The following is a 14,054-nucleotide window of genomic DNA, read 5'->3' as shown; positions in this document are numbered from 1 at the left end:
AGAACATGTTAACATTTTAGAACAGGAGTCAGCAAACCTTTTCTGTAAAGAGCCGAATAGCAAATATGTTTTACTTTAAAGGCCACAAGGTCTCTGTTGCTGCTGCAGGTTCTCTTCCTTTGCCCCCTTTTGCCCCCCCATCTCCACCCCTCCCCCACTCTCTTCCTCCTCCTTCACTTCCTTTAAATATGGAAAAGTGAAAGAACTGTTGGCTCACAGGCTGTGCAAAACAGGCTGAGTTTTGCATTTGGTCAACTCCCAGTACAGAAACATATTGTCAAAAAGCTTTTCAGGGATGCATATCAATGTACTCTTACCAGGAATCTGAAAATATTTGTTTAAAAATAGCTTCCTTGTATCATTTTAATATTGATATAAGGACATTCATTCTATACTGGTTTTCAAAATGTGCAGCTTTAACATTGACTGTTTCTTTGATCACAGAAGTTTAGTACTCTAGGTTCAGTTCAAAATATTCTACTAAAAACATTTATTTTGGGAAGCACTGAAGTGAAATAAATGTATCTTTAGTGTATGAGAACTTAAAATGGCCAAGGAGCGCTCTCAGCTTCCTGACTCATTAAACCATGATTTTATTCTCTAGTGGAAGCATTCCCTCTTTGGGCACTAAGATCTCCAAACCCAAGGTTGCAAGGAGAGGAAGCAAAAATTATGCATGTGACTTATTAGGTGTAATAGTGAGAAGGGCCACTCTCACCTCTATTTTGGGTTTTCAGACCTGTGTGTTCTTGGAGAAATAGCACAATATTTTTTCCCCACTAGTTGAAAGCATTTACTACAACCTTGGGATAATTGCAGAGATTTGTGCCACCATCAAAGATTTGAAAGATGCGGCAATGGTGATTCATACCATACTCTCATTGAACTTTTCTTTTGGCTAGTGAGGAAACTGATGGCTTGTAGAGAATGACTGGATCATTGTAAACTTAATTACACAGGGATGCAAATTGCAAGTGCCATTTCAGATATGGTATACTTACTTACTGAGTGTAACAACATAGCCTCTGAGAGGTATATGCACTTACTGATTCAGAAAATGTTTTATTTTCATACTAGTTATTCATCTTCTACTTTAGGGCTATAACATTTTTCCTTTTCTCTGTAATAATATAATCTGCAAGGAGTTTGATTGTTTTAGTATCCTTGAAAGATTATATTGGCTCATTACATTGCTGCTATTATTTTCACTGGGTATGGTGAACATCAGGTAGCAAGCACCCTAGATGCCTTAATAGTACACAAGCTTGCTGGAGTGTAGGAAATAAACCCCATTCCTGATATCAATTACTCTATCAGTCAGAGTCCTGGCAGAAAATAGATGGTATATTCAAAAGGGTTTAAACTGAAAATAGCTTAATGAAGAGATCATGTCCAGACTGATTAAGAAAACCAGCATGGGTTTGTGAGGTTCCCAGAAACTAGCAACAGCAAAAGCCATTATCAACTCTAGGCCTGAAGGGGAAAAGGGTGAGGATGATATTACAGGAAGCTGGCAAGGACTGGAGGCATGGAAGAGGGCCATATGGCAAGAGCTATGCCTGCTGAAGAAAGAAGCCACCTCTAAAACCTTAATCCAGCAGGTATGGAGTGATACAACCTTTCTCTCCTTTTGCTCTCCACTTTCTTGCCCTTTATTTTTCTTAGACATTCTCTTCAGCTGTCTCATAGTCCTTGGTTGTCTGTACATGCTTAAGAATGAGGATTAAAAAGCTGATTGGAAGCTTTGAGTGCCTGTGAAAAGATACTGGATTTGAGCTTCACTGTAGGGTGATGTGGGACAGCTGTTTATTGAGAAACCTTCAATGTCAGGATACCTTCAAAACATTATCTCCAGGATAATGTTTTAGTATCTGCCTAACCCTGGAGACTAAAAGTGTCTGGGAGTCTAGTGGGGCAAAAAAAACCTAAAGCTTCTTCATTCAGCATTCAAGAAGCAAAGTTACTGAATCTTCTGTTCTCTATGAGTTAACCATACATCAACTATACCCGATATCCCCAAGTTCAGGGAATAAATGTTAGGATGTTGACCAGAGTTCCAGAGGGCCAGTCACTCAGTGTTAATTAAGGCTATAAATTTCCCTCTGGTCACTGCTTTAGCTGAATCTGAAATATTTTCTAATTTCCTTGTAATTTATCTTTGACCTATGAGTTATTTTGAAGTGCATTGTCTAACTTCCAAATATTAGGGATTTTGCAGATAGCTTTCTGTTATTAATATGTAATTTAATTCCTTTTTGGTCAGTGAACATATTTTTTTTTATGATTTTGATCCTTTTGAATTTATTAAGACTTGTTTTATGGCCAAATATGAGGTCCATTTTGATGAATTCCACATGCACTTGAAAAGAATATGTATTCTGTAGTTATTGGATGGATATCTTATAAATATCAATTAGTAAAGTTGGGGGTAGTGTCATTTAATTCTCCTATATTTTTATAGATGTTTCTGTTAACTTGTTCTATTAATTACTAAGAGAAGAGTGTGAAAATCTCCAATAGTAATTGTGAATTTATGTATTTCTCAGATTAGTTCTGATAGTTTTGCTTCATATATTTTGAAATTCTGTTACTGTACAAACAAATTTAGCACTGTTCTGTCTTTTTTGATGAATTGACTCCTTTATCATTATGGAATTTCTCTCTTTATGCTTGGTGACATATCTTATTTTGAAGTTTATTTTATCTGGTATTAGTATAGACCCTCAAGATTTCTGTGATTAGTATTTTTATGATAGACCTTTTTCCATCTTTCTAGTGTTAATCTACTTAGGATTTTTTACATTTAAATGATTTCTTATAGATAGCATATAGTTGAGTCTTGTTTTTTTAACCCAGTCTGATAAAATCTGACTTTAAATTAGAAATTTTAGGTCATTTATATTTAATGTAACTATCACTATGGTTGAGTTTTAATTACCTTTCCATTTGTTCTTTGTTCTCTTTTACATAATCTTATGTCTTCTTTTGGATTGAGTATTTTCTAGTATTTCATATTATACCCACTGTTGGAGATACCATTTTTAAAAACTGCTTATTTTACTATAAGACCAGGTCTATAATATGATATAATGTAATATAATATAATACAATATAGTACAATATAATATAATACAATACGAGACCGGGTCTTATATTAATTTTTGCTCCAAAAGATGCATTAGAGCTGATTGTCCAGCTAGGTCTTATTTTTGGGGAAACATGTAATGTGTAATGTATATAAAGTGTGTGGCATATTGTAAGTGTCCCATATGTAGGACATCACTGACCCTTAATACAATGGATTTGTGGAAAGAGAAAATGATGAATCAGGTCTCAGCTGAGACTGTTAAAGTGCAGGGATCCTCCCTAGTACTAACACCTGGTAGAAGAAGGAAGGGAGGCTGCTACTTAGCTGCTCTGCTGAAGAACTCATCACTTCAGTTTTGAATCATTGGGCACACAAGATAATTTTCAAACCTCTCTGGTTAGGAGGACAAAAGCTATTGATAGACAACTAGACCAGTTCCAGTGTTTCTGTGAAGTCAATTGTTGGTCAAATAGCAGGGATGGAGCTAAGGCTAAGGTGGGAACTAATTCTATTATATAGCAATGTCTCTCAGAATTTAATATCAGAAAAACCTTTGTCAGCCCTGAAGGGTAAGTATGTTTCTTTCTTTTGATAACAGAGTGAAATAATTGAATGTTCTTGCTTTGCTTACAAGAGTACTCAAAGCCATATGTTGTTCTTAATCTCTTATATGTTTACCCTTAATAATTGGCATATGTGCCTTCTTTTTTTCTTTGTATTAATCTTGTTTTATATATTTGTTTTTTGTGAATCTCTTAAGATCATTCCTTTTCGGAAAGGAATTTTTAAAAAGTCATTCATGTAATCCATTCTTTTAATCCAAGGCTTAATCGTCTATAGTTATTTATTTATTTGCTTACTATAACTTCTTAGCTATTAAAATAATTAGTAATTATGTGATATCTCTTCAAGAGTTGCTTTCCCCATTGGTGCAACTATCCCCATAATAACTGAAATGATGTGCCATAAAAAGGAAAAATATTATTCAAGTTCATTGAATAATGCTAATCAAGTATAATGACTACTATAATAAATGTTTTTCTGTTCTTTCTTCACATCAATAATATTTTTGTTAATAAGTAAGTGTATTCCTTATGACTAAAATACAAACGAATTTTGATCACTTAGGAATTCGATGTACCAACATCTAATTTCTTCGGCATTTATTATCTGAGAAAGGACAGAGACTCCTAATGTCTCAGTGAATCCTACAAGCTTCCAAATTTGACCCTTTGTTGGTCTTTCCTGCATCAAACCTTACTTAGATGCATCTGTTCCTACCTTCTATCCAGTCTAAAGCAGGGTTACTCAGCATTGTTTGTGCTACTTTAAATACATGCCCCTGTTTTGTGGGTGTTAAAATATTCAGTATAACTTCAGCCATAAATGAGTCCTGTCTTGAGTAATATTTGCCTCTCACCTTACATCTATATTCTGTACTGGAAAGGAGCATGGAAAGAGGTTAATGTAATAACTGTAACAATATATATTTGTGTACCTCTTTATAATGCAACTTTATTTAAAGCTGTGCCTATAAATAATTTTATTCATGGCTCTAGGCACATGTGTTTGACTGTTATAGGGTGTCTGTGAAGGGCCCCGAGGAGCTGCTCTTTTTGGAGATGATCAGCCACTTCTGTGGAGATATTGCATTTGATGACGTGAATTCTATTTCTAGAACTTGAACAGCTTTGGGATCTGCTGCACTGGGGAGCTCCCATGCATTCTTATGAGCTTAATTATTCTCTTTATCATCTGTAACAAAAAATAGGACTGATCACGAGCAAGTGAGGTTTAATACACCCTCCTTGTGTACAGGTTTCTTTACTTAAAACAAGGACTGTTTTGCATCCCTCACCAATACATTATTTTCCCCAGCCCAGGAAACGTTTCTTGGAAGAAAACAATGTAGGGCACAGTTTACTATCAGGTATATTCTTATTGTTTTCATTTTATTAATGAGAAAATAGAAATTCTGGAAGGGTTAGTAATTCCACCAAGGACAAACAATTAGTAAAGGTCAATGTCAGGAACTGAACCCATCTGCTAAACCATTAACATCTAGTTCTTTCTCAGACCTCAATATTCCCATCTGTGGATTGGCAATAATATTCTTCTCTCAATAGCATGAAGGATTTCCCTAGGACCTGGATTTTAGTTCTGCCTTTGCCACTAGATGGGTATGTTGCAAATATCACAATCTTCCTGGGTTTCAGTTCCCTCAGCTATAAAATGAGCAGGTAGATGGAGAGATACACAAGATTCCTTCCAACTCTCATTTCTATTTTATTTTATTTGCATTTAAATATCAATGACATCACATTTGTCGATGGATATGGATACTATCTCCATAGGTTCTAAAATTGACATAGTCTTCTCTCCAGTCCTTCCTACTTCCGGATTCACTGATGGCCTTCCACTGCCTTTCCACACCCTCCCCCTGTCTGCTCTTGCTCATCATTTTTCTCTCCACATACTTCTAGCAAGGAGAGTTAGAGGCTGGGATGAATAGATAAGACGATTTTTCAGTATTCCGTCTACCTAGCTGGTTTAGTGACGTTGTATCATTGAACATCCCTAGACATGAAAACAAGGGCAGTAGAACTAGTGAGTACTGATCCCTAATTGACATAAACCAGCCACAAGACTGTATTTTTGCCAAAGCCGTCTTCCTAGATACAGACATGAATAATTACACTAACAGGCACACACCCTCCCTACAAGTACTTAATGTCACTTTCCATTAGCTGCACATCTAGATTGCTGTCTCCCTTACCTGTAAGTACATGTTTGAATAACGTAACAGAAGGCAACCTGTCTACCTTTACATATTGGTTCTGATTTTCATGGTTGGGAAAACGTCACCTCTTGGATTTTTTTTTAAGTCAAGTATGATGGATGAATGGCCTTGGGGACTATAGCATAGGAGCAAAAACTCATGAGAGTTTCAGGCTGGGTTTGTTTTTTTTTCCTCTTCTCTTTTTGGAGGCATAACCACTTTATCATCGCCGTCAAGTGAGGGCTTGTTATGGTGGGGAAATTAGAGGAGAAAAGCTAGAAGGCACTGTAATTTTGTTCCTTAGGGACTTTTGTCCAGGTTTGATTATGCAGTATGTTTGCAGGCTTCTCTTTGAAAGTACATATTCTTTAGATTTAAAGTCAATGTCTGTTAAGTAAGGTTAATTTTTTTTAATGAAATGTAGTTTGTATGTGGCTCTTGGTATGAATGAGGAAAGGGGTATGCCGTGAGTTTTCACTTTATTTTTTCAAAATCTAATATATTAAATAATTGTTTTTAGTATAAACTACAAAATAAGATTACTGTAGTCTTTAAGCCTGCTCAGCTGAAATGGTTTAAAGTTTTTAAAAGGTATAGTGCTTCTGGTGAGGACAGATGATAAAGAGTGCATTCGGCAGCTATTTCAACAAATAAATTCCAAATCTCAATGGCTCACAGCAAATATTTATTCTCATTCTTTGGTTTAGGAGTTGGCTAAGGTTCCCTTGATCTGCTGGGTTCAGGTGAGGTTGGGTCCAGGCAGCAGGATTGTGTTTGGGTCTGCTCTATGTGTCTAACTGCAGGCTCCTTAGGGCGTGCTTGTCAAATGGGTGTAAAACACACATACCGCCTCTTGAGGCCTTGGCTCAGAATTGGCACACTGTCACATTGCCCACCACATTGGCCAAAGCAAGTCACAAGACTAGGTCCAACATCCTTAGGCCAATGGAGGAGGTACAAAGGCAACCGGAAAAGGCCCTGGGTGCATAATAATCATACAGGGAGGGTGTAAAGAAGTGGAAACAATAATCCAGTGTAACACAGGTAGGGAGACTGTTCAATTTTGGAAAGATGAGCAATGCGTATTGCCTCCAGTTTTAAATGGCATATTACCTTTCCTTTCTTTCTGCTTCTATTGTATTGATAATTGACAGCAATACCCCAGTCTAATGTTGTAGGTTAGCATCAGGAAATGCAGCTCGTCATTTGAATGGTTGGGACAAGCACAGACTTTCCAAGTGGTCCCCAGGTAAGTCGCCTTTCCTGTACCGTGACTGTGCTGTATGTTGTACTAATAGTGGTCAGCGATAGCATTAACCTGTGTGTGTATGTATGGTCCATCAAGCTGTTGAAATGTCTTTGAGAAGCCAAATAACCAATAAATATTGAGTAAAAAACACCAAATTTATAATATACACATGAAAGGGAATGACCTATGATTAAATCGATAAGATTGAAGCTTTCTGCAAAACGTGCAATGAAAATCAAACATGTCACCATCTGTTTGCATCAGAAAATTAAAGGACATTTGACTGTTTTGACAGAATATACTTAACGAATTTTAGGTAATGTTTTTCCTCTTTATTTGATGTATTGAGTTGAAGAGAGTAGTGTGGTCACTCCCTAGTTTCATCAGTGTAGACATGTGCTTTATTTTTTGACTGTTAAAAACACTTGTGTTGGTATTATTAACATTCCTCCATTCAAAGACTTATTTGATACGTTTGTTATGTCTTTTCTAATGGTGAACTTGTTCTTTGTCCTCACCTATTTTGTCAGATGTTGGAGAATAACATTTTAATGTTCCTTATTTCTCTCCTTGGTCCTTTGCTTGTCAAATCGATCCTCGCCAAAATAATGATGTGCCATGGTTTTTACCTTGCATGTTTCCTTCATAGGGATTTTGTCTGGTTCCACATTAGGGATTAGAAATTGGCTCTTTAGAATTAAAACAATTTCCAAACTGAAGTTACTTTTCATTGTTTCTACCTAAACTTGATGTCGTTTTTCCTTTGCATAAGGAGTGAAGTGGATTGCACTTCACACCTCATGAATGCAGTGTTGTATCGCCACTGCGCGAGTGTTTGCACACGCACCTGTGTTTTCTCTAAGGACACCAGGTCCCAGTTACTGTGGGGAATTTACCACTCTCTTCTATCTAAATGATGAACTTCTACTCACCAGACAATGTGCCTTTGATGATACAGATGTCTCACCTTACATGTTGTACTTATGTTCTCTGTGACATATACTATATTATGCTTTATGTTGTTTTTTATTAATCAGTGTGAACCTTGCTGAATGCTAGCAACTGTTCTAAAATGAAAAGGAAAAGTAGAGGGGCTTCAAAATGAGGGATGTGATTAGTAATTTAATACATTTATGAAGATAAGATCGCACGATGAGTATATACCATAAATTTAAAAAGGTCTATTTTCTCTTTTCTTGCCAAATATGAACAGAAATAGTCCAGGAGGCAAATGAGCCATATAAATGGAAGTTAAAACAGATCTGAGCTTTAATCTCTTCATCTATTAAAGCATGGCCAGCACTACCCTCCTCTTGGGGTCACCATGAAGATAAAGTGGAGGTGCTTACCCGAGAGCCTCCTCTCTGCAGGAGTGGGGACACTGCAACACATGGGCCCTAAACAAAAGCCGAGGAGATGATCTCTCTGGAGAGAGTAGATAGTAAGGAGCATATGGAAAGGGTGAGGCCAGGTGACTGAAAAGGCTCTCATTCTAAGCCATTTGGCTCAGGTGAAGAAAGGGCCTGGTTATAACCTTCTGGACACCTTCTGTCTGCAGTACATGTAGGCCCTGGACTCATTTTCTCTGTGGCCACAGCAAAGTATTGTGTGGACAGCCTACCAGTGGGCAGCCATAGAGGTGCTGTGGCCTGCATCGGCTTTCATTGTGAAGTGTCATTGGAAACCAACCAACCAATAAGCAAACAAAAAGCAAAACCTTGGCTGTTTTCAAATTTGTTTCTTCTAAAATGCTACTCTAATGTAAAGGAGAAGCACGCTATCCCATGATCCCTTTGTTAGCTGACTTATTCTCAGCTCAAGTTACTTGTAAGTGAGGGTTTTCAGCATGCCAGAAGTCGTTGGCTGGCTTTGGATCACTGCCAAAGAGACACTGTTACAAGGATTATGTGTAATAAACACCGTATCATATATCTAGCAGTGATCTCTATTGCAAAAGGACACTGAGCCTAAACCCCTAACTTCTGCCTAATTATGTAATATTTTGCCAAGTTTGCTTACCAGGAATGAAAAGAGGACTTGGGAGCTATGTGGGACTTTAGGGATGATTTAACCTAGTGTTTTCCAAACTATGTTCTATTGGAACACTTGTGGCTTGAAACATGTCTATCAGATGTCCCTTTAAATGATTCTGTGGTCAAATAAGTTTGGAAAACACTATTATATAGAGCTATATTTCTTTACTGAAGGACATCTCAAGGTCTTCAGTATGCTGATGAGTCATAACCCCAAAGGCTAGAACATGCCACTCTTCTCAAACTCATTTGACCATAAAGTCCTTTTGTTGTAGAACACGGATCGCTATCACGAGACTGCCACGCAGAGGCCACATGGCCTCCAGTGTGTAACTGCCTAGGTTCAGTTCCTGGCTCTACCGTTTACTGATCTTGAACAAATTGTTTAACTTCTCTGTGCTTCAGTTTCCTCCTCTAAAATGGGAGCATTAATGATACATACCTAGAGGGTGCTTTTGAAAATCAAAGAACAGGGCTAAGAACAGTGTGTGGCATGCATTTGACTATTGTCATCCTAACAGTTTAGATATGAACTAGCCTAATACCCTCATTCTGGAGATGAGAAAAGTAGGCCACGCAGTATCACTTATTCAAAAAGTTGACCAAATGCCCATATGATGAACATGAGGGAGTCCCTGCCTCAGAAAACACACACTCGTGATTTGGCTCAGGTGACACCTTTTAGTAGTAAATCCAGCAACCCAGGCCTCCTGACTTCTGTCCTCCAGCTTATTCTGATTGGGCCCTGAATGAGTGATCTATAGAGCCTGAATTGATAAGCAGGAGTAGGGAGCATAGAGTTCAGCTAATAGGCTTACCTTTCTAAATTGAGTATGAGGGCATATGTTTTAATTCTTTGTTAGTGTGATCCAGAAAGAGTAATCAAGAGAAGCACTTTTGGAGGAAAGCAAACACTTAAAAATATAACCAGAAAGAGAAGTAGGAGGTAGTATGAAGTGCCCCCGCTAGAAGCCCGCCAATATGGCTGGCTTTCTGTTTTTCTAATTATTGGGCTGCTGACGGTCTTCTCTGTGTTTGTCTAGGCATCTCCTGCGAGAGCTTTCCCCGGGACTGCTTCAATGAGCAGTCAGCCACTAAAGACCTTCCCAATAGGGATGGAGGAGCGTGGGGACTGGGCCATAAATCAGGACCAGCCTGTCCCTTTCTGCTCCATGAGGAGAGAGACAAGCCGAACAGAAGTGAATTGTACTTGGATCTCCATGTAAGTAGAAATCTTTGTATTTGTGCTGTGATTCTTTGTAGTCAAGAGAAGCTTATTTAATATGCATTTAATGTAAATTGTGTTTGTAAAGCTGCTGAAGCTGCACGAAGGGGTGCGGTCATTATCTAAAAGCCAATCGGTTGCAGAACACAGATCTCAGTGATATGAAATTTGTGCACTAGAAAGTGACAGTGCACAGTTTATCTGAGTGTTATCAGAGTCCTCTGCTCACATCAGCGTGGCTGCCTACACCTCACTGTGGAAATACCCATGTGTTGGTAGTCATCTCTGAATGTATTTGTCTAAAAATGTGAGGACATATGTTAGCTGACTGATAGACTCTGGATTCTCCAGAGAAACCCAAATAGCCTGTATTCTTTGCACATTCCTAAACCTTTCTCTCCAGCTGCTCAAATAACAGGTGGACAGGTTGGCAGCAAATCCACGGAATACGAGATGACCCATTTTAAAAACACAGCCTTCTCCTTTCTCATTCATTCATGTATTCATTGCCACAGAAGCATTGACTACCCTGTGCAAAGCAATGGGCTGGGTTTTAGCTACTTCCACATTGTAGATGGCCTGATAGGATTGACCAAACTGTCACTATTCTCACCACCCCTCTTCACCTCCCAATTTCCTGTCAGAGGAGGGGGTGAATGTTAGGAGAAGCACTTGTCCCTCCATTAACGCTCATGCCTATCAACAATCTCATGTCCCTGATTTATTTTAATACCCTCCAATTTATTACTATCAGGCCTGGATGTGTGTGTTTGCTGAGCCTGGGTAGGCCTATGATGTTCATATGGGTGGTGATTTTCTCAAGTGACCAAGAGCAGAAGAACCTTGTACTTTTCATAACCATAAAACCCTAATCAGAGTATGTCCTTTTAGCCAGCATTTGACATCCCAGATATTACAAAAGGAGGTCTGAATGAGGATAAAATCTACAGCACTTCATGAAATGACATGGACATTTGTAAAGTTTTTGTTTTTGTCCCTCTAGGTACGTAAATAGTTAAGAATCTTAAGATGTGCTCAAAGTAAGAAGTGGAACAGTGACATCTGTTGGTCAGGTTACTTTAAGTTGAACTTGCTGCAATAGCAAGCCTGGAGCATGAAAGTATAGAAATGGATTTTGAAAGACTACTTTCTTTTTCTTGTGTGTGTGTGGTTGTTTTTTTTTTTTTTTTAATTATTATTTATTTATTTATTTATTTAAATTTAATTTTATTAAATTTATTGGGGTGACAATTGTTAGTAAAATTACATAGATTTCAGGTGTACAATTCTGTATTACATCATCTATAAATCCCATTGTGTGTTCATCACCCAGAGTCAGTTCTCCTTCCATCACCATATATTCGATCCCCCTTACCCTCATCTGGTTTTTTTTTTTTTTTAATTCTGTGTTTATGTGTGTTTTTAGACATTGGCTAAACTATGTATTTCTGGTTTTTGTTCTCCTACATGAATTAAATTTTTTCTTATTTTTACTTAGTTTATTTCAATCATAAAAACTATATGCAATCCTTTTTGAAAATTTGAAATATTCATTTCAATTGAAAGAAAAGAAATAATCTATAATCTCAGAAGCCAAGGACACTGTTAAAAATAGATAAATTTTCTTTCTGTTTTTCACTGTGTATGATTTATTTTCAATGAGGGATTTTTTTTTTTAACATGTAAGCATATACTTTATATCCTTCTTTCCTTTTTTGTTCATCGATTACATTGCTTATCCATGTTGTTACAAATTCTTTCTAGATGTATTTTAAGTGAATGCATAATATCCTACTACATTGTATCCCAAAATTTATTTCATCATTTTCTATTATTGGTTGTTGAAGTTGTTTCCAGTTTTGCAGTAGTATACTGCAATTTGGAAATAAATAGCACTACCACACATAATCTTTCCTATGCCCTTTCCCTCCCAATATTTTTAGGCTTTTGATGTATATCACTGCATTAAAAAAGGGTCTATGTCCTGAACTAGTCTTTAATGGCAAATGTATATATATAAATCATAAATATAATATTTATGTATCATAGACACATATAATATATGATATGTAAATAATATATTTTTGTATAAAGTATATATATATATATAATGAAATATATAAATATTTGTATTTTTCTTAGTTTCTATTAATTATAATTTTTAAGAATTAGGATAGTTTCTTTAGATTATTTTCTACCTTAGCAGTTTTTGCATTTTGGGCCCTAGGGCTCCTCATCTTCAAACCCTTTCCCCTTCTTTAGACAGTACCATTTGACTCTTATTGTTTTAATATTGTGTTAAATATTGATCTTCTAAGGAAGATTTTCCATTTGAAAGAGTTGTACTGATGTAGTAAAAGTGTGCATCCTGTTAATGATCACCACGCCGCTTGCCAGGACATCTTTCCCCTGGGGAACTTTGAGCGTTAAGGTCAGGGAGGCATATATTACTGTGTGGTATTTTGATCAGCCTGACATGTTGGACTGGACTGCTGTTTTAGGTTTGAACCTGATTTGCCACCGTTAGAAAGTTACTTTTCCTATGGATATGCTGCCATTCATTCGTATGTGGAATGATAGCTAAAACATTTAATAATCAGTGGGAGTTTGGCATCTACAAATCAGAATGGTCACTGGTGCTACTAAGTAAGGCCCTTTATTTAGCTGTACTTTTTTTTTTTAAAGGGCCAGAGAGGGAATATTTTAGGCTTTGGGGACCAATCAGATCTCATGTTGCAACTACTCAACTCTGCTGACAAAAGAAGCCATAGAGAATACATATATGAATGAGTGTGCCTGTGTTCCAATACAAATTTATAGATATTAAAATTTGAGTTTTATATAATTTTCATATGTCAAGCCATATTGTTTATCTTTTGATTTTTTTTTCCCCCTCCATCATTAAAAATTATAAAGGTCATTCTTAGCTTTGGGGGTCATTCAAAAACAGTGGGCCTGCGACAGGCCAAAAGTTGAAGATCTCAGTCACATCTACTCCTGGCTCAAGCACTAACTTGCCATGAGACGCTGGGCACTTGCTAAACTTCTATGGGCTTCAGTTTCTTTATCAAGTGTGTTTTGACAGAATAGGGAGGAACAGGAACAAGATGGAACAAAGCTCCTTGTAGCTATAATATTGGATTTCATGATTCTATTATAGCAGCATGAATCAACCCAAGCAGTGTTATGTATGTGGGATGGAAATTAGTTTACTTAAAGGAAACAAATAAATCTTAATATTCTCAGTGTGAATCTTTGTCCTAAAATGAAGAATAATGTTACATCTCTGATAGTGAGACCAAAATGTATAGTCTCCTAATTCTCTTTGGAAGCATAGACCACTTCTTTCTGCTTCTCCAGTGCAACTCTTTATTGCCCCCAGTTTTACTGAGTCACCATTTTTTTTTTCCTTACAAACTCCTCCTCACTTTAAGTCATGATTAAACTATTGAGAAAAAAAGTAATCTAATTTTAACTTCTAAACCCCATGACATTTAACCAGGTATGTCTCTCAAATTAGTACCAATTTTGACATTGGTGTGGAAGGTTGTTGTCACATTTAATTAAATAGAAATCCTCATTTATGCCATTCATAAAGTTCAGTTCTTACACCACTTCCCTTGCTTCCCTTAAAATCCACCTGTCCTCTCTATATACTACACGATAACGACAAATCTAGT

The 14,054-nt window shown here is 37.0% G+C and overlaps 1 protein-coding gene across 3 annotated transcripts in view; it reads left to right on the top strand.

Moving 5' to 3' along the window:
- FMN1 (formin 1) overlaps positions 1-14,054 on the top strand; it is a 379,042-nt gene that overhangs the window by 92,409 nt on the left and 272,579 nt on the right. For 2 of the 3 annotated variants that reach the window (XM_074327933.1, XM_074327934.1), the window contains one exon: positions 10,193-10,371. The exons of the other annotated variant lie outside the window; for it this stretch is intronic. In XM_074327933.1, coding sequence (XP_074184034.1) covers positions 10,193-10,371 — 179 coding nt within the window. The remainder of the gene's footprint in view (positions 1-10,192; positions 10,372-14,054) is intronic. 3 annotated transcript variants of the gene reach the window in all.

This window comes from Rhinolophus sinicus, linkage group LG03 (genome assembly GCF_036562045.2).
Source record: "Rhinolophus sinicus isolate RSC01 linkage group LG03, ASM3656204v1, whole genome shotgun sequence".
Taxonomy (NCBI): Eukaryota; Metazoa; Chordata; class Mammalia; order Chiroptera; family Rhinolophidae; genus Rhinolophus; species Rhinolophus sinicus.
This window is presented reverse-complemented; position numbering and strand designations above follow the sequence as displayed.